This window comes from Neofelis nebulosa, chromosome 3 (genome assembly GCF_028018385.1).
Source record: "Neofelis nebulosa isolate mNeoNeb1 chromosome 3, mNeoNeb1.pri, whole genome shotgun sequence".
NCBI classification, from domain to species: Eukaryota; Metazoa; Chordata; class Mammalia; order Carnivora; family Felidae; genus Neofelis; species Neofelis nebulosa.
In genome coordinates, this window is record NC_080784.1 from 181,622,301 (window position 1) to 181,648,221 (window position 25,921).

Here is a 25,921-nt window from a genome sequence, read left to right on the forward strand (position 1 = left end):
AGTTAAATAGATAGATAGATAGATAGATAGATATAGTAGTTGATTGAAAAAAATATACAAAGCTGAGGAAGCTTAACTAAAGAAAAAAATGAGTAAGATAAAAATTCTATTTTTTGCTTCCAGTTTTTTCTCTACATATCACATAATGTAAGACTCTTTAAGTCTCTCATGTATTTGTACTCACCACTGTTTTAGATTAAAACCAAACATTTCCTGAACAGATACATTTGACTTAGAATGTTTTACCTTAAATGTGAAATTTCTCTAGATAACGCCTGAAAAGATCAATCTTCATATTAATGATGAGTTCTTCTACTGTCCACTTAACGTGTCAAAAGCTAGCTAGGTAACTGTCTTAGGGATTATTTTGATGAAACTGAAGAATCCAAGTTCTATTCCGTTATCAAGTGAAGTGATATGACAGCTATGCATGGTGTCCTCTAAATCAACAATTACTGCAGCATTATCTTCTTTACTCCATCTTAATTTAGCAGAACTCAAACCATTTTAAATCAACCTGGTACATGCATCCATTCACTTCTCGTCCAGTCAAACTGGAATTACCTGTCAACAGAGAAGTACACTTACGAGTGTGAAACCATTTGACCATGTTATATTTTAATTTGCAGAGACAAAAATGACAAGCAATTTATTTACATAAAACTGTACAAAAGCAAATTAAATTATGTAAAGTATTTCATAAATAGTTGGACGAGTGTTTAATACATTTCGTCATGTTTAGCATAGTTGCGTGCATAGTGACTTATAATAAACGATGATAAATTGTTCTCTGCTTCACTATCAACATCCAAGTAGCAGAACAATAGTCAATGATTAACATTACAAACAGATCGTACCACACTGAATGCAAGTGCTTTAAAATGTAGGAAAAGTTGTCTGAAAGTAAACCCTAGGTAGCTGAAAAAACGATGCCTCCCTCCAGATGTTACTTATACCTCTGCCTGGGTCCCAACTAACCAGCTTTAGAATATTCAGGATCATCTTCACCTTTTTTTCCCTCCTAAGGACACATTGTATATTTATCATTGATACAATATACCTAAAATTACTTGGTCTTTGGATTTCTCAGTCCTGTTTTTAGGATAGCTTGACTCTTGGCGGCTTCTTTGGGTCTCTGTGTTATTTTATTTTCTTATAAGACAGCTTCCTAGGGTAGCCTTTCAGCCAGACCTCTTCAGTACCTTCTTAGTTTTTCTTTCCATAAAAATAATGCCTCCCTTGTTTTCTGAAACTCAGGCAGCAGGCCAGTCAGAAACCATACGGAAATGATATCTGGAGGTTCAGAATGAGCATTAGATTTGAGACTGAAGCTATGGACATACACTTAAATTTTAATATACATAAATCTATAGAGTTACTCATTAATTTATAAATGTGTCCTAATGTATAATGCATGCAAAGTTCACTTGAGATTCTTGTGTACAGAAAACAAGTATGGTTGATATACTGTCCAACCGAAATGAAACAGCAGCTAAAAGAAAAATAACAATGAAAAGGAAATAAAGAACAGAAATTCAAAATCAATATTTGACCTTGCAGAATGGACTGATTTCACCCCTGATAATATCTCTCTGTGTTACTATTACAACAAATGCTTTAGCCTTCTAGTCAGAATTAAGCAGCCCATATTAATTAATGCCTTAGTTTTGTTTTATGAATGAACGGTATTTAAGACTGGTCCATTATCTGAGTTTGTCAGAAGGCAAATTTTTAATATATTATTTATTATGTTCAGAAAATAAACATGGATAAATATACAAGATCAAAAAAGTCGGGAATAGCCCATTTTCCCTCATTGTCCAAACCCAACAACCGTTTTTTTACCATAACGACAGGTATAAAAGGCACAGTTGCTTATTTTGCATTCACTCATTTATTTTTTTTTGTGTCTTTTTATTGATTTTTTTCAAAAGCACTCTATATATGGAGTGGCACCAGATTTAACCTATTCAAAATAAAAGTCATACAAACACAAAATATATTTCTGTGTCATGCCAGCTCATTATATAATAAACATGTTATGAGAGCTAATTCTACTAGAATTACTGCGAATACTTACAGTACACGGAATTTTATTCTTTCACACCCATTTTAGTTCTAAAGAGAGGATCACGAGTTAAATGACAGTGACGTGGCTGTCTTGAACATGGTGCAAATGTCATTGGGGGATGTGGATCCAATTAATCCGAAGGTCCAGTATGACCCGTATTAGCTTTATAGACAACAGAAGGGTTTCAAAATAGAGTGAAATGAGCTATCTAATGGTTTCAAGTGTCTCATGAAAGAAAGAAAAAAATGCATTAAAAAAAGTTTGTTGAACACCTGTGTTATGCAATTGAGTATTTGCTTCGTAACGTGCAAGAAAAAATATGTATACATTTCATAAGTATCTTTAGAAGTATTTTGTCTTAATAGGTACTTACAGATTATACAAGGCAGAACTGCTTTAATGCAGTTTCCTAACAAAGTACTAGAATTGCATCTTTCCATCATGTAAATAATAATCAAACATAAACATGTTCAATTATTGATATTTTAGTCCAACGTTTTTGTTTCAATTACATATCTTCTTTCATCCTAACTATTATACATAAACTAACATCCAAATGAAAACTCCATTTAAGAAAGAGCAGAAGGAAATGACCCCCCAAAAGTAGCCCACCAAACAGAGAAGTGGTTTTTAAAGATAAACGTTTTGAGGACTTAATAGTGAGTTCACAACCTCTAGTCCAGGCTGCTTCACCTTATAGTCTAAGAAATTCTGTAAAGAATAAAACTATCCAAAGCTACACTATTTCTACAGTTTGCTAGAGAGCCATCAGCCTATGTCTTAACCAGGTTGCAAACATTCAGTTTTGGGAACATTTGCTCTCTTCACCTGTTATCCCCTATTCCGTCCCTGGATTGTCACTTTTGTCTGAATGTCCCAGCTCAGTCTCCAATTATGTTAAATCATCTTCTATAGAACAAATGACTCAAAATCTATATATTCTGGTTTGGATTTTTTTTTTTACACTGAAAAAAACTGCATATTTTCCCACATTGAGATGTACATACAAGGAAACATATCATTGCCCAGAACTCCTTTCTTTCGTGTTCAGTCTGGATTTGTTTTAACTCATATTAAATAATGTCCAAAATCACACTTGTGACAAATCAATTAGGGTGTCACCTTGTTTCAATGTTGTGAGTCTTAAAAGAGTGCCATATTGCACAGGATCCAGAATTAATGCACTTGTGTTGTCTGAAAGAGTGTGTTAAACACATGAAAAACTACAATTGGTATTTTGAAATGTAAAGAATAAGACCAGGAAGCACAACCTGGATTCTAAAATGGTTAACAGTGAGTTTAACTTAAAAGACTGTATGCCCACATATCCTTCTTTCTCTACCTTCCCACAAATATGATTTTTAAAAGTGGACTCATCCCTGCTAATATTCTTTTTTGAAACTAAACTTGAACCTAAACTAATCACCTACTCTAATACCAAAAATACATCACTTTAGTTTTTCATTTTCTGAGCTTTCAAAGAAAATCCATTTTACAAGAGAATGCCTGTTTTCGGCTATGGAGACAACATAAAATAAGCTAGTGTTGGAGTATTTCTGTGGGCGCATGGGTTCAGTTGCTTTTGTTTCTTAATGAATTTCCATGTCGAGACCAAATCTACCTCATGATTTCCCTGATCTGCCGTGTGATCTTTGGCCTTTTAATGACAATTAATGACAATTGTTCCAGTTCGTTGGTAATAGTGGTGCCGTTCGGAAAAAAAAAAAAAAAAAAAAAAAAGTATATATATATATAAAATTTTTACAAGTTATAATTAGTGTAATTGACTTGTAATTGGTCAAGATTGTGTCCATACAAAAAATATTCAATGGACGTATGGGGTTGAATTTGATACTCCTGACTTGAAAAGAACAACCTATGCCAATTTGGGACTGCAATCTCCAGCGGGGTATTGTCTAGTTGTCAGTCTCTGTTATTAGAATATGACACCTGTGAGATTCTCAATATGCCTCTTACGGAGTCCCCCTTTATAAGAACTGTACCTCTACAGGGACTCTATCATTTTGGGGGGATTGCCTTTCATGGTGATTAATCATATCCTGATGGTATGTCTGAAATACATCTTACCTGATCTGTTTTTGGTTTTGGTGTTGTTGTCGTCGTTGTCGTTATTATTAGTATTATTTTATTTTCATGTTTATTTTTTTGACCAGCCGGATGGCATTCGAACTAAATCAAAGTGACAAAATCATGCTTCAGCTTAGGGATAATGAGAGTGTGTTGTGTTCTGCTAATCAGGCTTGTTACCATGAAAGAAAACTTGCAACCATCTTTTTTTTTTTTTTTTTTTCCTCCTTGGAGGGGGATGGGGAAGAGGGATAGCAGGTGTTGGGAATAATCGGTGAAGGGGTTAGACATGCAAGTAACAAGGATGGTTTCTACATTGTACATTACAATCAGGCTAACAGTATCACTAAAGGCCTGATCTGGAGGCAGAAGTGGCAGGCAAAGCTTTGTCTCTTTGGTAGCCCCCTCTTTTTGATTAAACGGTTTTTCTTTGTAAGGTTTTTTTTTGCCCCTTATTCTCCTTCTCATACATGAAAAGAACTTTGTCATTCTCCTTTCGAGCCTACAGGTAAACTTCTCTTCTAGTGAGAGTATTGACAGGAGATGGCTTGTATTCCCCTGTTTTTGTAAGGGGAATATCCTCGGGGTTGGCTTCCTCATTTTTGCTGAAACTAGCTGCACTGAAGGTCTCATAGGACGAGGTCAACTTTTTGTTCAGGAGGTTTCTGTTGCGGTCACCCATGATGGCGGCCTCGCCATTGGCCAGCTTTTCCTGGCTTCCTCGTTCATCAACAGGCATGAAAGTGGAGAGTTTGGGCTGGCTCTTCTTCCTCTCTGGAGAAGTACGGACTGGCATCCAGCAGGAGTCTGAGTGGCCATATTCGTCACACTCACGGGTACACTTCCCAGTCAGGGCTACATCTGGAAGAGGTCTTGAATCTGAAATTCAAGGAGAAGAAAACGTTAAAGTTGGCCACCCTGCAACTGGCTTTCCTGATATGTATGAAATTGGAAGGGGGGGACATATATACATATATATATACACACACACATACATATATATATATATACACACATATATATATATATAATATATATAATTTTTCATATTATTTTCCTTTTTTCAACACCCCGTACTTCATCATTACCATAGAGCCGTTTTGATTTCATATCCATTAAAGATAAGGTTTTGCGAAAAGAACAAATACTATGGAAAGAAAGGCATGAACAAACTAATACATTTAAGTCTGTAGGATAGATAGGTACACATGCATTTGTTACAGAACAGGGACATGTGTATATTCTCAAGTAGAAATAAAGTGCATATGTGTATTTGTATGGGTATAAATGTTTCCACACGCATAAGAAACGTTATTCAACCTAAATAGATAATTTGCTCTATTTATAAATTATCCCAGAAATCGTGTACTTTTGCCAATTGGATATTATCCTGCTAATACATTATTCATGGAATGCAAATAGGCAAAACCTTATATTTAAAATACATTCTAAAACATCAGGGTGACTCAGAAAGCAGAAGCTAAATTGACAGCACATTATTTGGTAAAAAGTAAAAAAAAAAAAAAAAAAAAAAAGCAAAGTACAAGTAGGTTATGGATGTGAACATATTAGCAACATCATCACCTACCCCGCCCTAGCCCACACCCACCTCCCACCCACCATGTCACATGACCTAATATGTGCTGTAGGATAATCCCGTAAGTGTTCACAGAAGAAAACATTTGCCAGTGTGTTTGCTGAATAGAAATATTAGGTGAAATGCAGCGTATTGGGTAAATGCGGTCAAGCTCCTAAAGTTTTGATGAAATAGCATGTATACCTAATGAATGTTAATGCCTCGTAGAACTGGAAATGTCTTCTAGTACTGTAAAGCAAAGTCATATCTAGAGAGTTCTTAGGGATCAGGATTAGAGATGGAAATTGAGAATTATCTGAATATGTAAGCAAAATCATTAATATGTGTCTGTCTTTGGAGAATAGGTATGCATTTTCTTACTCTTGACATTTTTTAACAGACTATTTTTCTTTGAAAAAGAGAGAGAGAGAGAGAGAGAAACTGCTCTACCTCAACAGATTCTAAATGAATTGCTTCTAGGGTATTATTTAGTATAAATTTTAGTTTATTTTATTGTCAAACAAAAGAACATAATATGACCGTGCTCCAATTTATATCATACGGCATCATGTTTTCTTTCTTTCTTTCTTTCCTTCTTTCTGTCTTTCAACAAGGCTTTGCACTTAAAAGACTGACAAATTTTAACCTCTGCAAATACATTCACATCAATGGAATCAGTGAAATTTGCTTCTACATAACCTTGCGTAGATTTGGTTTAAAAGAGACAAAGGGGTTATTTACATTATCCCCGATATATTTATACCGTCTGCTTCTGTCTCCACACACCATCCTCTATAATTTAACATTACATTCCTATCTGGGCTATCATTTGTATAGGCTATTTCAGAAGTTTTACCCTGCCAAATCTCCTAAATCAAAGCAGTCCAATGCATGCCATTTTTTTTCCCCTGCAGTGATGGATAACTGAAATATTGACATTTGTCAGCCCATTGATTTTTGAGCCACTATGGCCTGAGATTTTTATGCTGTGTGCTGAGAGTTCAATGAGGAAATGCCAGTGCTCTTCCCAGAAAATCTACAGTGACTTTAATCTTTCCAAAAGGTAAAATGCAAAGATAATTATTTATTGTAGTTGCACATGCTGTGCTATTTGACTTCTAAGGGGGAAGACCCTACTAATTGTATCATCAAAAGATAAAGCATTTTCTTATTCATTTTCTTATGCCAAAAATTCCCTCTGTGTCTCTCAAACACATATTTTAGATGCATTTAGAAAATCAAACTATTGGCAATTTTAGGAATGATTTTTGTAATGTAGTTAGTTTAAATGAACAAAATGTGAGGTCTTTGGGAATATTTTCCATCTTGGGATGTTTTGTTTATTTGAAGCTGACTTAAATGCCTTAAGCAGTAAAAATCCTTATAAAAACGACAAGTGTAAGATCAGACCTATTTTATTCTAAATATTCCTTTTTTTTTTTTTTGTCATCGCTTTAACAAGTTCAAATTTTTCTTTTTCTTGTATGATAGTGCCTCTCAAAAAAACAAGAAAGTGATCAGGAATAAAGCTACTAAAATAGGAAAAATCTCTTTGAATGTGGTCATCATTCCCCGTAAAAATGACCCAGAATGCTCTCCAAACATCTAAGTTTACTTAAGTCTCACACAACGTGTCAGTTTACTTGCACAGTGACTTAGACGTCCTCTGCTTTTGGGGGATTAATTCGTGTTTTCAGTTTTAAATTTGTGGCACTTTGTTTTTCTTTTGCTTGAGATACATTTAGAGACAGCTCGGAGTGCTGTGTAATATGCAAACAATTCTTCTTACCTGTTGTTTTACACGTGTACCTGAATGCCCTGTAGTTGATAAGAAATTATATTTATTTAGATTGACTCAATTTCTCATCAAGTAGAAACGAGATACTCTTCAATTTCTTCCCTCGGCCTTTACTTCATAGTCTGGATTATTTCCTGTGAAAATCGATTTCCTCTTATTGCTTTTACCAAAGGCAACTTGTCTTCTCTGCCATCAGCCGCCTGTGGGCTGTCACGTCTCTATCCAAGAGGCATGACTTTTAATAAGGATCTCCCGTCACTTCCGAAGTCAGACACTTGATTGGGGACCACAGTGGAAGTTGACAAGCCTAATTGGCTGAGACATGTTGCAGTGTTTGTCATCACATTTAGAAAATAATCGAGAGAGGCTATAAGAGATTCATCACAAGCAATCAAAACTTCCAATCTTGATGAGTCAAATGAATCCTCAAAAGCAATGCCAATGGTTAACAAAATGCAATTTGTCTTATGATGCTATTTATTAAGGGAAGGCATGAGTGGAGTCGTGTTTTCCTGTGTCTCTATATTTTCTTATTTTCATTATGCAAGTCTACTTTTTTTTTTAACACAAAAGTTATACAGGGTCTTCAAGAATCATTGAAGGTACTTCTTCTCCCTTTCATAAAAGGTACACTCTTAAAATGTCCTGCTTTGTGGAGTTACAGAGGCACACCTTACACAGCCACTAACCATCTTTCAGTCTTTCATCGAAGGATGTGGTTTTGATATCTGAGAACATTATTTCACTCTTTGGTTTAGTACTACATCTTTTAATTTGAACCTGAGTGAAGACGGGAAGTAGTTTATCACAACTCTTGTCAGTTGGCGTTGAGTAAATCAATAAAAAGTAAAATATTCTGTATCAAATTAAATGGTATTCACTATCAGCATTTTCCACCACAAAATCGGTTCCTTAGAGCCCCCCTCCACACCCCTGCTTAATCATATCAAATCTTGCAAAGAGTGGATGTAGGAATGATATTCATCAGATCCTATGGCTGCTTTAGCATTGCCTGTGGCATTCCAGTTATGCTATTTACTAGAACCATCACATCGGCTTGGAGAGTTAACGGCCTTTCTTAGGCATTACGTTCATTTGCTTCTTGCAAGTCCAGCTTTAAGCCATCCTAAAAGCTGACAATTTATAGCATAGAAAGTACTTTCCCACGCCCACTCTTTTTACTTATCACCTCAGCCCAAGAGCAAGGAGGGTGGCAGCAGTGAGGGGCCCAGTCTCGGGAACAGCGAAGGCCAAAGAATAAGTGTTTTGACTTTCACTTTAGTGTCGCTCATAACACCATAATGCTCCTTCTTAAAATGTAACAGCTGGGTAGTTAGAGGTCAACTGCGGCTACCCATGGCCATAAGGAAAAGCTAGAGTCTCCAAAGGAAGAGGAAAAAAAAAAAGTGTCTGGGCAGCTCAGGACATAGGTTCCACAAAGTCCCCAATCTTACTACTTCATGACAAAAATGGTGAGACCTCCCTAAAACCATACATCTCTTAAAGTAGAAGAAATCATAATGAATTTAAGGACTCGAGCTCTTTCTCAGAAAAGAAGTGCAGGCGTCCTTACTGGGCTCGGTAGATGAGCCGGCATAGGAAAATGCTGGTACAGTGATCTCAACAATAAGTGACTGACAGACGATATGTGGAATCATCAGAAAGAGCAAGGAAACCCCAGATTTATGCAGGCATTTCATGTTTTCTGACGCTGTCCTATACAGTTCAGAAACCATTACAGGCATCTTTATTACTGAAGAGAACTGTATTGTTCAGACTTCTTGAAGACAGATCTGCACCAGTAGGGATTTTCGTATGCTGAGTTATACATTCTGTCAGAATCCTGGGCACCCCCTTTACTTCAGGCCCTTGGCTTGGGGCTGAAGATACAAGGATATTTTCTGCTCCTAAGAGAAGGCATGAACATGTTGCATTTATAGTTTTAAAATATTTCCAATGAGGTTTTCTTTTAAGCTCAGTTATTTAAAGCTATCTGCATCGTTTGCTTATTTGTTCGATACACAAATTACTTAACTCTCTGATCCTGTGATAAATGAGCTGTTAGTCAAGGTGTTGATGTTCATACCATTCCTACAATTTTTTTTTAACTCAAACACTAGAATATTATTAAAGTTACTTGAGAAAATTCTGCAAATGAAAAATTGTGCCATTCTCTCCTTTTGGGGAGGGGAAAAACACATAGAGGCACCTTTTGCTTTTCTTTCTTCTTAAAGTGTTTTCTTTTTATACTTCCTGATTTCCTGTTATACAAAGACTTCTTTTTCTAGAGTCGCATCTAAATTCTGGTGGAGTTTACTGGACAATGAAAAGGTTTTACCAAAGGATGAACAACAAAAAGTAAGACAATTGGTAATGGTTTTCCAACAAATATTTTAACATTACCTTTATTTTTGTAATCCAAAAGAAAATGTCTCTTTTACTCAAATGATTGAACAAAGGGCTTTATTTTAAAATAGTTGTAAGAAAATGATTCACTTTTGTTTTATATAATACAACTGAGTACATAATTAAATAAACCCTTTACTGGAAAATTATTACTGCAGTCAACCAAGAATACCTGTCAAGGGATGAAATCCACAAAGCTCACCTGGACTTTGACTTGGCTTTTTAATGTAAATAAACTAAAGATCCCTACCTTTTATCTGTTTGGGGAATTTGGGAAAACTGAAAAGGTAAGCACATAAATAGATAATGGAGAAGGTAGGAACCATTGATGCGGGCAAGCAGTTTGTAATCCTTTAAATGTCTGAATGCTGTCTGGAAGAAGGGGAGATTTACAGTTACCTAAGTGTCACCTAGGGGTACAAAAAAGGGCTTAAGATTTTTAAATAGTGTTCTAATTTGTCACAAAATCACTTGATCCAAGCAAATTAGAAGAGGATATAAGGATGGCCCATCCACCCAACCTTAACTTCAGTCTTACCTATGGACTCCTAAGCAGATCCCGATTGGGACAACAAGTTTGTGAAAAGAACAAATTTTTTTTTGTCTCAGCATTGTTGAGTGCGATTCTGGGTGCAGCAGGCAGAAGCTGTATGACTTTGGATGTAATTTCTCTGAGCCTCAAGATCCTTGTGTTTGAGTTAATAATACCTACTCCCTTACCTATTGCAGGGATAAAAGAATTAATGTAGAGAATGCCTATGGTCTCTGGTGCAGTGTAGATGTTCAGTAAACAGTAGGTCATAGCCCCTTTAGATAATTAAGGAGGTATATATATATATATACACACATATATATATACATATATATACACACATACATAAGAATATATATATATATATATATATATATATATATATATATATATATTCTCTCTAGTCTTCCATAAGTGAAAAGTATATTATTTAGGGAAATAGGAGCCAGGCTCCTTGGATTCAAAATCTTAATTTTGTCACTTTAAGGAGTATGTAATTGTGAACAAGTCACTTGATTTTTTTCTCAAGTTATTTACTTTGAGAGAGACAGAGAGAATGAGTAGGGGAGGGACGGAGAGAGTGGGGGAGAGAATCCCAAGCAGGCTCCATGCTGCCAGCACAGAGCCCGATATGGTGCTCTATCCCACAAACTGTGAGATCGTGACCTGATCCAAAAATCAAGAATAGAATGCTTAACTGACTGAGGCATCCCGACACCCTACAAGTAACTTGATTTATTTAAATTACCTCATCTATATAACAAGTATAAGAATAAATTAACTTCTTAGGATTATGGTGAGCATTAAGTGTGTTAATATAGGTAAAATATTTGTAATAATTCTCGAACACACAATAAACCCTCAATAAATATTAGCTACTTCAGGCACACCATCCCTCATGCACAAGTCTGTCCTCAAAAGAGCTTTGAAAACCAAAGTTTTGTTTTGTTTTGTTTCGTTTTCCCATAAATTTACACCCCGGACATTCAATCTAAGGCTATTCTTCATCTTTATCTTATGTGGTATAAATATTTATATTTTGCTCTAGAAATAGTGTGTTTCATTAAGAGCACTGTCTAGGTCTTAGATTTTTTAAGTAATATATGATGCATGCATGATAATACCTTTTTTAGCATATGAAGGACTGAGTTTTCAGATGTATTTGGTTAAAAGGTTTTCAGAAAACATTTTGTGGAACTAATACCAACCATCAATCAAAAGGGCATGTATTTTGAGTTACTTTTCCTGTTGTTCTAATGTGTTTATGCTTATAGAGTCTGCAGTATACTAGACCTACCATCTGTTTAGGAAAATACACAGGTTGCCATATCCTGGATACTCTATGTCAGGTGCTTATTCATTAAGACTTTTCCAGAGAAGACGTATTCCGTACGTGTCATGATGTTTGCTCGAAACGAAAAAGGAAATGCTCTATTATTTGCAGTTACCTTTCCAACCTACCCAGAACAATCTCACAATTAATACTTTTTTTAACGTTTATTTATTTTTGAGACAGAGAGAGACAGAGCATGAACGGGGGAGGGGCAGAGAGAGAGGGAGACAGAGAATCGGAAACAGGCTCCAGGCTCTGAGCCATCAGCCCAGAGCCTGACGCGGGGGCTCGAACTCACGGACCGCGAGATAGTGACCTGAGCCGAAGTCGGAGGCTTAACCGACTGAGCCACCCAGGCGCCCCACAATTAATACTTTTTATCTGAAAGAGATTTGCCCCTTAAGTACTGGGTTGTTACTTGCTACATTGCTTTGCCTGTATGAGTTGTAACATAAGAAGGTGCTCTGAAGAGAGGCCAAAAATTGGCAATAAACTAATCTAAGACTAAGAGGTTGAAATTTAGGAAGGACAATAAATGTAGCAGGGCAAACACCTCAGATTCAGTGCACCCTTCATACACCGGAAATAACGCAACAAAAAGCCATTCAGCAAATAAGCTCTGTAGATCTCATGATGCCTGTACATGACGGTTGTGAATTGTGGCACAAGGCCAGGAATTAATCTCCTATACACATTACTTTGGAATGTGACATCACTGATCTTATGTCAAGATCTGTACCTCTCGAAGACAGGCCAGTTTAGATGATTGGAATGTGGCAGAAGTGAAACCGTGTTATTTCCACACTAAGTTTCAAGAAGTCTAGCAACAACATCTATTGCATTTGCCCGTGGAACCCTGCCATCCCTACCCCAAGAGAACACACAATCTAGTTTCTTTGAAGATGAAACACTATTTGAGAAAGAGACTCCCTCGTAACTGAGCCATGCACAAGTAGCCGGTGAGCCACAGAAATGTGAGAAGTAATATACCTTTGTCGTTTGAAACCCCTACATTATGCTTGTTTGTTTTTGCTTTTCTGGGAGGGGGAAGAGTTTATCTATACAGTGATGGATCACGGAGATAATGATCATGGGTGTATTTTTATAGGATCTGCTATATATAAATAACAGCGAGATCTGGAAATAACATATGCTACTTATTTTATGTCTTCTTATCATGAGTCACAAACTGACCAATATTACTGAAAGTACAACTCTTGCAAAGAACATTTTCAAAGACATATGCACATTTTAATTAACAAGTTCAAGCTGAGGGCTACTAGAGAAAGCTCTGGAAATTCTGGGTATGCAATTATAGGATTCCACTGCACTTTCTACCTAGGAGTGTTCTAGTTCAAGCTGACATGCCAAGACAATATTAAAATGTTTAAACATGTTTGAAAGCATCAGCAACTTTTCTCTGTACCTTAGGCTAAACTCAGTTAAACAGCAATTGAATGTATCTCAAGAAGCATTTACTGCCCTGAGGCTTAGACCACTGTCATTCTGAATGTGGCATTATCATATACAGAGGAGACAGCACACACCATGTCTCAAGCAGTCTTGCTGAATCAACTCAAACAAGAATCTGCTGGTTGGCACATGAAAACTGCACTACAGCAGAAAAATCTACGGTGACTGCTTGGGAGTGATCAATTTATGCGCATCAGAGATGTGATTTCACTTTGATTTCTCTCTTTATACATGAAAATTACAGGGGATGCAGGTTACACTGAGTGGAAGGAGAAGAAGGAAAGAACTGGAAATGAGAAGATGCTCCGATATTGATCAAAAGAGTTCATAAAACTGGGGGCATTTATTTCACAAGTTAGCAATTCATTATTCCACTAAAGGCCAATTCTGGTTTTTCAACCACTCGTGCTTATTTTCTACCGCAAAAGTCCTATCTTTCATAAGTTTTTTTCTTATGTTAGAAGTTATTTGTTTTGGGTGTCAAAGTCTATAATAATCTGATAAAAACTACAAGTATTGCCCCCCCCCCCAGATGGAGATATATATACCACACAAAATTGCATAAGGTTTCCGTGGGGTTCAAGGTAACCAAGTTAGGATCACAATATACTTGCAGCCTCCTGGTGGATGGGAGAAAGATGGAATATTTTTTATACTTGACATTTTTTCCCCTTTGAGTTTGATTCAAAAGTTAAGAAATATTTCACAATCCGACATGCATCTTCAAAAAATAGAAATTATATGCAGTAAATAAATTATCATTCAAATACTGATGGAAAGATTTAAAACAAACAAAAACAATTTATGAAACAGATTTTGAAGTAAGAAAAAAATAACTTAGGTTTGACCATATTATTATTTGAGTTTGGTCACATAAACATTCCAATCCGAAAGCCCCAATAATCTATAAGGCTTTATGTAAATAGGAAATTAAAGTTTGGGGATAGATTTAACAGATTGCTCATCACCAGTTGGAAAATGCATTCTTTCCTAAATGTGATATCCAACATTTGCTTCAAATCGGGGTCTTGGATTGCCAGCGACCAGATCTCCATTCACTTACTAGAAGATGGGAGGTGGATTGTTGTTATTGTGAAAACTTACACAAAAATAATGATAATCCAGATGAAGTTTTCTTTTTTTTAAAGTTAATGAAAGGTATTAGCCACTTTATAGTGGTTTTCCTGTTGCTAACACTAAAAGTGTTGCAAACATCAACTTTGAGTCACTTCCAGTAAGTCTCAAATCTTCAGTTTTCTTGTTGACCATAAAGTTGTAGAATATATACCCTACAATAAATATTAATATTACCTTTAGGAATGTATGTTTACTCTAAAACTAGTACATGAAGTCTCGATTAACCGTTAGAATATTATCTTTGGATTGTGTTCTTAAAGGCAGTGTTCAGTTTATCTTTGCCTCCCCACATAACATAATTCTGTACAAATAAAGAGGATAAAAAAATTGAAAAAAAATCAATTAATATATATTATTTTCTCCAACTTTCTTTCCTCCAACATAAGCCACAATAAAGCATTTAAAAAAATAAGCAAGAAGTTTACAAACAGTTCCTGTACTAAGGATCTGGTATTAAATAGCTATATACTGAATGCAAATATGTTCAATATTAAAACAATTAATTCAATATGTGGGGACGTCTTAAGTAAGAAGAACATCACTACAGTGGCTATGATGAGATAGAAGATATTTCTAAGTATTGTTTTCCATGCATTATTTTGTGTGAAGTCCAGAGTAAAATAAACTATATTAAAGCTCAAATCATGTAGGAAGGAGAACTGTAATGTAATTGTGATTACTCTTTGCACGAGGGCAAATTGCAGCAATTTAGATTTATGGAAGCAATATAATTATTTTTTTTTTAATGTGGCAAAAAAGCACAGTGCCCATGCATTTTCTTCTTCAACGTAGTAATCTTCAGAAACTATGCAATTAATTCTAATGATATGGTCATTTTCAAATATACTCTCAAACTCTTTGTTTGAGATTACCTATTGAAATATTTCACAAGTTGTACAGAAAAGCTTATCTGATTGGAAGTACTTCTGTAATAACAGCTGCATTGTAACAGAATCCCATTAGTTATTGTGATTTGGGACAAAGACGAGAAGTTCCTCCTTTGTGTTTCTTACTCTCAGGAAGTTTTCATGAAAACTTTGTTTTGCAGTGCTGTTGAGAGATGAGGTCTGGGAAGCTTTTAGTGAGTGGGAGCTGAGAAACCATTTATGGGGAGAGTTTTAAAACCGCTGGAATTCTGGCTCCTTACTCTGGTCAATAAGTTGATCAGTTGAAACTAAACTTGGCAATCACAATTAGGACCGAAAGAGTGAAGAGCGTGGGAGTGCAGGGCAGGTAAATAAAAGGAAAAGGAAGGAAAGAAATGTTCTCTGATGATTAGCAAACAGGACTCAAAGAGCAGCTAAAGTGGGGGAAATCAATGAAGTAACACTGGATCAGTCTGCTTGATTGATTTTTGCTGCTCATTGAAATGTTTTCCTTTATTTACTTCCTGTTTCTTCAGAGAGTGGCAAAGTCTCACTATTGAACCTCCCTTGGAGCCTCTGATTGGCAGAGAAGCGAGCTCTGGGTATCCTCTCTTGCTTACATTATATCTTCTCATGCTGCATGGATCCAGAGGCACTTCTAATGCTCCATGTGACTCTGCAGAAGCCATCTTGCATATCCTCTCCCTTTTGGTGGTGGGCAGAACAATGGCTCCCTGCAAGGACGCTACCTCATAACCCCCAGAACCTGTGAACATGTTAGGTTACCTGGGATAGGGGGATTAAGGTTTCAGATGGTGTTGAGGTTGCCAATATACTGACCTCAAAATAGGGAGATTTTTAGGGGGTTAGGCTACAAACCAAGGAACGAGGGAAGGCTCTGGAAAAGGCAAGGCAACAGATTCTCTTCAGCCTCCATAAAGGAAAGTAGCCCTTGTGAGACTAATTTTAGCCCAGGAAGACCCATGCCAGACTTCTGACCTACAGAACTTTAAGATAATACATTTTTGTTTTTCTAAGACACTAAATTTGTAGCACTCCGTTACCATTTTGAGAGGAACTAAATACACACTCCCATCAATTTTCTGGTTAGAGTAGGGACAGCATAGACTTGATGAATTTGATCCTTTCTACCCATATTCCATCCATGAAAGGAAATAGAGTAGAACACTTTTGATCTGCAATGTTTTCATTGAGTCATGTTTATCTAATTTTTGAGCTTCTGCTCAAGAATTTTTAGGTTGCACTTTTGAAAATTTCACTGTATCATAGTATATCATTGTCTAAGTGATTTGTATATGACAAATCAACAAAGTGCAATTTCTTTTTTGTCCAGTAAAGTACTAACAACTCACTTTTCTGAACAATCACCTCCTCCTGCTCCCTTCCATCCCTCCAGTGATAACCCTCTCTGAGATCCTTACCAGAGAAATCACTTTAAGCCATTCTATATTTGGGAGGTGTGATTCCCAAAAATAGAAAGAGAGAAGGGCGGGGGGGGGGGGGAGTGTGGGGAAAGAGAGAGAGATAAAGAGACAGAGAGAGGAAGAGAGAGAGAGGGAGAGAGAAAACTGGGCATTACACAACATGTAAAAAGTAAAGCCAGGAACTGGAACATGGCCCTAAAGAGAGCTTTGTCAGATATATGGGGATTTTGTGACTTCCTGATATCTATTACTTGAGTATCATTTTTGTGTTGGTGTTTGTTTTGTTTTGTTTTAAAATGCTTTTTATTTATTTATTTATTTATTTATTTATTTATTTATTTTGAAAGACTGAGAGAGTGCACGCAGGAGAGGGGCAGGGGCAGAGACGGAGAAAGAGAGAATCCCAAGCAGGCTCTGAACTGTTGGTGTGGAGCCCGATGCTGGGCGTGAACTCACAAACCGTGAGCTCATGGTCTGAGCCAGAATCAAGAGTCAGTCACTTAACCAACCGAGCCACCCGGGCACCTCTGTTTTTGTTTTTATTTAGCCTGTTTTGCTCCTAGGAGTTAGCAGTAGCATGTCTACTAAGAAAACACCTGTATCATTATTTGAAGGGCATTAAGTAGAGTAGCAATTCTCTCTCTAGAAGAAAACCCCCTTCTGTAAATTTCAGTATAAATTTCAAATTCCAAGTGTTTGCACAGAAGCCCCTTCAGCTTCTCTATCCTGTCTACCTGTCATCCTTAATCTCTTTCCATTCTTACTTGCTTTCTTTGGCCACTTCAACAGACCTAATGCAGTCGTCATTTCCAGAAAGCCCGTTGCTCTTCTATTTGCTCATGATCTCAACGTGTTGCCTCTTATACTAGTCCTTGCCTTGTCCCACCAAACCCTTCAAAATCCAGTTCCAAAATATCTCCTTTGAGATTTCTTCTCACCAAACTAATAGTGATTTCTCTTGATTTCTTCTTCATGTAATTGGCCAACCAGAAAAGGTGGTGATTTTTGTTTGTTTGGTATTTGCAGATCTGAGTAAATTTCTCAACTATTCATTTTCCTTATCCCCTTTTAGGACCTGTTTCTCCCATTGGGATTTATTTTCTAACAGAACGATGTAGTTGACTGAAATAATCCATGGATATATGTTATAGAACAAAATACAGCCTTCATGCTCAGCCTAGGGCAGGGTGGTGGGTTTAGTGGAGACAGTAGTGGGTGCTAAGAATAAGTCTAATCGGAAAATCCTGTATTTAGTGGTCACAAGGTTATACCTATGAACAAATGTGTTAAGCTTCTTTGCTTATGGATAGTGGCTCTTTTAGAGTTGTTTAGTTCTGTTCGTGACCTCTGGTTGGCAGTTATACCAATCTTCCAATAATAAACTTGGGAAATAAAATTTATTTTTGGCTTAGACACAGCTGACATCATAAATGAATATATTCAGAACAAGTCGTCATGAAGGAAAGGTATTCTATGTGATAGCAAAAGTGACGAGCAGAGAGTTCTCTTCTCCCATTTTTGTAACGTGGGTGTATTTTAACAGGAGCTGTTGTGGGCAGTGTACCAGTTCATTTCAACTTAATAAATTTTATTTGCCTTTTCGTAGCAATGTGATGGGCACAAGTTAAAATCATGGTAATTTCGATGTTAGGTAAGTGCTCTTCAAACTGAAGACCCTAACTTTCGAGTTGGTGGTTGAACTCATTTAGGGAATCATCGTCAGTGCATACCGTGTTCACTTTATTTTGTGAAGATTTTGTCGTAGTTTGTAACATGAGCACATGTATTTATATGTGTGTACTTGGTTCCTCTACAAAATGGAGTTTTTATTTAATTTTTTTTTTTTTTTTACGTTTATTTTTGAGACAGAGAGAGACAGAGCATGAACGGGGGAGGGGCAGACAGACAGGGAGACACAGAATCGGAAGCAGGCTCCAGGCTCCGAGCCATCAGCCCAGAGCCGGACGCGGGGCTCGAACTCACGGTCTGTGAGATCGTGACCTGAGCTGAAGTCGGACTCTTAACCGACCGAGCCACCCAGGCGCCCCTGGAGTTTTTATTTTAGATCACACTGAAAAAAATTGAAAGTTTCTAATTTAAATCATATCACATGGGAATCTGTGCATTCTCACCTACTTCTGAGTCAGCTATATATTATACGATATCTAACACAAAATATAATGTTAGCATGCACACAGTGTCATATGAATTTTAAATTGTACTTTTAACTGTCATTTCAGGTGATACTTCAGAGACTAAAGTTTTATCCTTATTAAAAAAGAGTTCAGATAATTCAAAAAATAAGAGTTACGTCTTCAATAATCACTTCAAAAAAGTCTAATGTAAATAGTTTTTTTTTTTTTTTACCTTGAGACATTCTGAATTTACAGTTAATTCCCTAGATTCCAATTTTCTAGAATTGTGTGTAATTGTGATGAGCTTTCTCGTAATCCACTTAAATCCTCTGATAGACTTTGATTTATTTTAGTCAGCAAAATGGCAACAGACCCTTTGGAAGAGGAGGACTTACTATGACTTCTTAAAGTCATATAGACATTAAGATGTAGGACACATTTAAGCTGTCTAATTGTGCGGCTGGTCTCATGCCTAAGTATTAATCTGTCACAATGTCAAATTACATACATTTAGGATTTTTTTTTTAGTAAAATGTGTCTGCACTTAACAAACTCATAGGGTAAAAAATTCAAGAATGCAATTAGAATGTCATGTCTTCTGCAGATGACTTAAGAAAGGCATGAATCGGAGCTTAATAGTCCATCATAATTTCATAATTTCAGCCACTTATCTCCACCATCTGCTATGTATGCTCTTGATTTAAGTCTCTCTCTCTCTCTCTCTCTCTCCCTCTCTCTCTTTTTTCCCCCCAATGTCTTCAGTTTTGCTTTGCCAGCAGTGGGCATCACTTAGGAAAGCAGGTTTCATGGTGCAAACAGATTTTCCCATGTGTTCAATGAGTTAGCTTCACTGGCTATTCGGTAGATCTCAGGCAGAGAAGACTGGCTGGAGGGAATTAATTTTAGAAAGTCTTTGTGTACTGGCCAGTGTCTTGTACGAATGAATCTTTCTCCATAGCAAACAAAAAAAGATAAAACTACAAGTATTGGAACAATAAAAATAATTCCTAAAACATATGCTTTGGGAGTGTCCTTTAAATGAATCACTTAAAAACTATGTGTGCTGTTGCGAACCATGTGACTGTATTCTGTAAGTACTTAAGTGAATCATTTGATGGGAACCTTGCTAATTCATCAGCCTTCAGTGTTCTGCAAAAAGCCAAGAACCGGTGGAATTAGGACTTGTTATGGCAGGACACGGGAACTCAGTGGAAATTCCACAATGGAGAGAAAGTAAAGACGGGCTTTACTGCACAGCACTGGCATAAAGGTTATGGGTTCATGAAGATGCTATAGGTCCCACTACTGGGATAACATACCCTGCAGAAGTGTATTCATTCATTCAAAAACTATTGACACATCACACACTATTCTGAAACTTTACATATATTACTACCTCATTCAGTTCTCACAGCAACCCTGTGGAAAAGCTTGTGTATTACCCCCATGTTGCAGGTGAGGAAACTAAGGTACAGAGAAGTTAAATGCGTTCCCCGAGAGTCTGCATCTAGTGAGTAATACCAGTATGATTGCAATGTGGTTGCAAACCCAGGCCGTCTGACCTCAGAGCTGTGCGCTTACCCACTGTACCATATTACCGCTCAGTAATTACACACCAATGTACTAGAAACTCATGTCATGAGTTAGAAAAAAAAATCAGCTTTGTCCAAGCTGAATTAAAACAGAAAAGCACTCTCTGTGTAGAAGAAGAGAGCGAGAAAAAGCAGTGTCCCTGGATGTCCAATTTAGCAGTAATCTCAAGAGTCTTAACTTGAATGAAGGGGAACAGTTAGTTTGGACAGGTAGAAGGGTAAAAATTTGAGAAGTGTGGGTGGGCATAGGCTCCAGGGCAAGAATGACATTGGGACAAACTGTTTTCCTTTGGGCTTTTCTCTCACAGCTGTCCCTCAGTGGTCTTTAAGATGAAGAGTTTTATATCCAAGTCGAAACACAGAGACTAAATGACTGTGTTGGAAAAAGCCTCAAACTTCTATTATTAAAACCATATTCAGCTAAGAAAAAGTTCCATCTTCACAATATAGGTCTATTTTGAATTCTGCACCGTAGAAAGACACCTCAATTATGAGGTTTTCGATCACTGTCATTCCGGAGACAGAAAAGCCATGTTTGGAAACCACACTGTGCTGGGCTGAACTTCTGAAAACAGGAGATGGCAAACCACTCCTTGGTGAATTGAATGTGAGAGGTGGAAATAAATGCTTTCAGAATAGAAAAAAAAAAAGAAAAGAAAAAAGAAGAAGAAGAAGTGTGGACAGTTATTTCTGGCAAACAAGGCATCAAAGAGATTATATAGGCCATATTAATCACAATTGGATGGGTTAAATTGGGAAAGAAATACTGGCTGTACCAATTTCTTAAGAGAAAGTGAATACAAGGCAATACTTGAGCCATACGTATCCAACTGGGTTCCTTGTACTAATCGGGGAATTGATTAATATCCACATTTTTAGTTTGCTTACGAATATATAACTGCAACTCATGAAGCTGAGATTTGATCCGTTGAAATGGGGAAAAGCCGTGTATATTAGAAAAGAATGTGGTAAAAAAGAAATGGGGACTTTAAGGACACTTCTATACCTTGTACTTTTTCTTAATTGTATGCTGAAACTGAAAAACCAAGCAATCATGCAGCTTGTAAACCTTTATTTTCATTCGGTGAAGACCTTTACTTTCACTTTTCTTCATTGAATAGAACCAATGAATCAGAGTGATTAACACATGGGACGTGAGTGAAGCAAGTCTATGCTCTGTCACTTGCCGGCAATGTGACCTTGAGCAAGTTGCTTAATTCTGAGTTTACCCATTGGGTTGTTTTGATAATTAAATTTTCTAATGCATACTGAATGCCTGGTGTAATGATCTCTATATAAAAGGACTTAATACATTTTTCTACCGTTATCGCTACTATTGGTCTAACTACTTATTCCAGTTTCTTTTCCACACATACATTTAAATGACAGAATACTCATTCTAAATTATTGAAAATTATTATTTTTCCTCAATATCCTCTCTTCTGGGCAGAAACTAAAAATTCAAAACCTTAAATTTTTAGAATATTTACCAATTAAGTACAGGAAAACAATGGTGTTCACCCTTGAATGCTGATAGATTCATGTCTTTGTATTACAAATTATAGTGCCAAATACATGTCTTTTAAATGGAGCCCCGATAATTTTAAAAATTATTTAAGTTAATAAGTATTAAAATGTATATTATAAGAAGCTTAGAAGAAGAAATGCAAAGTAATTTAATTTCAAAGATTAGGTGTACATAAGTTAATGATTTTTTTGACAGCATTGTATTTTATAATTACTAGCTTTCGAAAGTTAACTGAAACTTAATCTATTGTGACTTGCAGATATATAATAATAAAGGCCATAAATAACAATTAGTACTCTGTCATTTACCTAACTAGCTATAATCTCTCATTTCCCCTAAAGAAACAATTTTCACGTAATTACTATTTTGTACAAAATAACATTTTTTTTTTAATGGCTTAAATCCTTGTTTTCATAAGGGTACATGAGAAAATGGTAAAATTGAGGAATTTAAAAAGAACATGTACCTTCCACACAATATAATATCTAGCCTATTACTTGGGTGGACTTGAAAAGCATTACAAATAATTTAATCTCAAGAATCTTTAAACAGATTAGAAAGTATAAAAGGTGTAGAATCCCAGTTAATGTGCATTAAATTATCTTCAAAAAGAAGGGGAAAAAGTTAAGAAACAGCTTCCTGCTTTGCATGTTAACTAGCCTAAATAATGCAGAGCTTAAGTGCAAAAGCAAGAGAGTTTAAAAGGGAAAACAAATATCTTGAGACAACTTGTCTTTTAAAGTAACTGTCAAGGAGAACTTGCTTCTCTGAATAAAAGAGAGCAATGACTTAAGGGATTCATTTATCCTTTAGGGTGTATTAAGGAGTGTCATTTAACTCTTAAAAATGTTGTCCAGTCAAAATAAGGACTAATTATCAGCTCATGATATGCCTATATGGCTTCCAAAGGACACACAGGGATTTGTCATGATTAAATGCACTTCAAATTGCAGTCAGGTTGAGGATTCAGAATAAGTTGATCTGAGAAGTATGACCAGTCATACATTATTCATGAATATGGGAAACCAGTAAAATAGAAAATGCTGCTTACGGTGTGTCCAGATAGTTAGGGCTAAATATTCCAAAATAGTCAACATCAGACTGGAGTTTGCTTCCTTAAAAACAAAACAAAACAAAATAAAACAAAACAAAACAAAATGCCTTTCAGACAACTAGTGAATCGGATGTAATAATGATCATATTGATTATTTACCAACCCAGGGTTACCAACCAAGAAGGAGAAGCCCTATACACTCTTTTTTTTTTTTTTTTCTTCTGGGAAAGATATAATTAAATCTATCATTTTGTTTTCTCTTTTTTTCTTCTACCAATGGAAGTTTTTATAGATGAATCACCAAGCTACGATCATTATGCTAGATTAGATTATTTTAAACTAAGTTGGAGTAATTTTTATGAAAGGTATGTTTTCCCCTCCCCTGACACTTGTTATAAAATATTCAATGTGTGGGGGCGCTTGGGTGGCTCAGTCGGTTGAGCGTCCGACTTCGGCTCAGGTCATGATCTCACAGCTCGTGAGTTCAAGCCCCGCGTCGGGCTCTGTGCTGACAGCTCAGAGCCTGGAGCCTGCTTCTGCTTCTGTGTCTCCCTCTCTCTCCGCCCCTAACCCACTCACATTCTGTCTCTGTCTCTCTCAAAAATAAATAAACATTAAAAAAATAAAAATAAATTAAAAAAAATATTCAATGTCATTTCTATTTGGAGTTTGGAAGTGTTTTTCTCTCTATATGGAAAGCTAACAACAAACACAAATTCTCAATTACTAATTACATGTTCTTGATTGTATTGAAAAAGATAGAGGGACACAATAAGACCAGGAGATAAAATATCTCAAATGGCTAAGCATCCACAGAATATTACATTGCTGTTTGCTCCAAACCGAGATGTCAGTATTAAATAAATTATTCCTAAATGAATTATTCTTAAATTTTTAAGCCATTGTTAAGACGACAGCCCTTCTAATTTGTTCCTTTACATTTAAGGAAGCAAGTCATAGCCACTGATATGATAGTTCCATCCCACTCTTCCTTCCTTCCTAGTGCCATTCTGGTATGTTAAAAAAATAATCTGCTAATTCATATATGCTGCTTTCTCTCCTCAAAATTTGTCTTGAATGAACATTTTATTCAACCTGAATTGAGCTTGGTTAAAAGGTGTTTTTTCAGGACACCTGCGTGGCTCAGTCGGTTGGGCGTCCGAGTTCACTCAGGTCATGATCTCACGGCTTGTGAGTTCCAACCCCACGTGGGTCTGTGTGCGGACAACAGCTCAGAGCCTGGAGCCTGCTTTAGATTCTGTGTTCCTTTCTTGCTCTGCCCCTCCCCCGCTCGTGCTCTGTCTTTCTCTCTCTCTCAAGAATAAATAAATAATAATTTTTTTAAAGGTCCTTTTTTTCTTCTTATAGCACCTGGACATGAAAATAAAGCCAAAAGGTACAAAGGACATGGCAGTCCAAAGACATCTCTTTGCTTTAACATGGTCTTGTGAGTAGTGACCATTTGTGGATTAGACTTAGCACACCAACATTCATTAAGGTAAATAGCTAATAGTAATAATAACATTATGAATGGTGGGTATTTATACATGCAGAGTAGAAGGAGAGCGGTGGACACACGAAGGCCATATAAGTGTAAGCTATCGTCCTCACCATAATCATCATCATAGGAACTGATTATTTAGTTTCTGGCATATTTTAGGGCATCCTTCCTACTGAATGAGAAGAGAAAGATGTGTCCATTTCCCAGATGGTTAAAAGTAAAAACAGCTGGTAAGTGATTTGTCTGGAAAAAAAATATCTAGAAAGTGAAAGAGGTATAAAGAAATTGGTTAAACTAGGGATCACGGAATAAACATACCTGCTTCCTTGTCTTATCACTTATTCTATGAGCTTATACAAGCTAATTTACCTTGCTTAGCCATCTGCCTTCCTACTTACTTGTAGAGGCACTGAAAAATAAACAGGATTCTGTGCCTCAAATTCTTAGGTGGCTGCACATAAGAAGTTGTCAATAAATGCATGTTTAAGAAAGGAAAAATGAGGAAATAAGGGAAGAAACACTGAATCCTCATTTTGTCTTGTCATCTTTCTGTTATACCTAACTAGTTTTCAGTGAACACATGGTAAATATAACACAGAGATTGAAAAAACACAAAGAAAGAAAAAAAATAGAATAAAAAGGAGTCTGAATAAAGGAAAATCAAAGAAAAGTTAGGAAAGAAAAGACAGAAGCAATTAGAAAAGGAAAAAAAAATGACGATACACATGGAAGGAGGGAAGAAGGGAGAAAGGAAGAAGAGTAAGGGGACGGGAAGAAAGGATGAGAAAAGGAAAAAAAGAAAAGAGCAGTGTATGAGATAAGGAAGAAGGAAATGTAAGGCAGATAACAGAAAAAATAAAGGTAATGAGTCCCAACCTGATGTGTGACTTGTGGAAGAATTTATATTTATCATTAACTTTATATAGATTTCCAGCTCTGTTTTAAAGTATACCGTGAATATTCATTATCAGCATTGACTCGTAATGGTCACCGATCTGTGACAAATTAATCTAGGTTAGATACATTAGAAGCTGTGTTAGAGCCGGAACCCCCCTTCCTTCCTACGTGTATGGGCAGGCTGTAGCACAAGGCTGAAACAGAATTTTAAAAATGACTCCACAGGATATTAGTACATTGGCATGAAAAATAACAGAGAGCGAGTGAGTTGATCAATCATTTTCCATTATGAGGCAAGAAAATATACAAAAGCCTCTGAGATGAATCTAGAGCTGGAACCTGGTAGACAAGTTAATGGAAAACCAAACAAACTAACTAAAAACAAAAAACAAACAAACAAAACTGTTCTAGGGGGAAAAAAGTGTAGCGCAATGACGCAGAACACTTGAACATTTTGGAATTCCTACCTTCAAAAAGTTTTTAGTAGCC

General features: G+C 36.4%; 1 protein-coding gene across 9 annotated transcripts in view; it reads right to left on the reverse strand.

The window, feature by feature from the left end:
* Positions 1-596: 596 nt before the first annotated feature.
* PCDH7 (protocadherin 7) overlaps positions 597-25,921 on the reverse strand; it is a 424,505-nt gene continuing 399,180 nt past the window's right edge. For 6 of the 9 annotated variants that reach the window (XM_058722893.1, XM_058722891.1, XM_058722894.1 and 3 more), the window contains one exon: positions 597-5,038. In XM_058722893.1, the coding sequence (XP_058578876.1) occupies positions 4,662-5,038 (377 nt within the window). In that variant the 3' untranslated portion in view covers positions 597-4,661. The remainder of the gene's footprint in view (positions 5,039-25,921) is intronic. The other 3 variants (XM_058722896.1, XM_058722895.1, XM_058722898.1) reach the window with 2 other exon arrangements.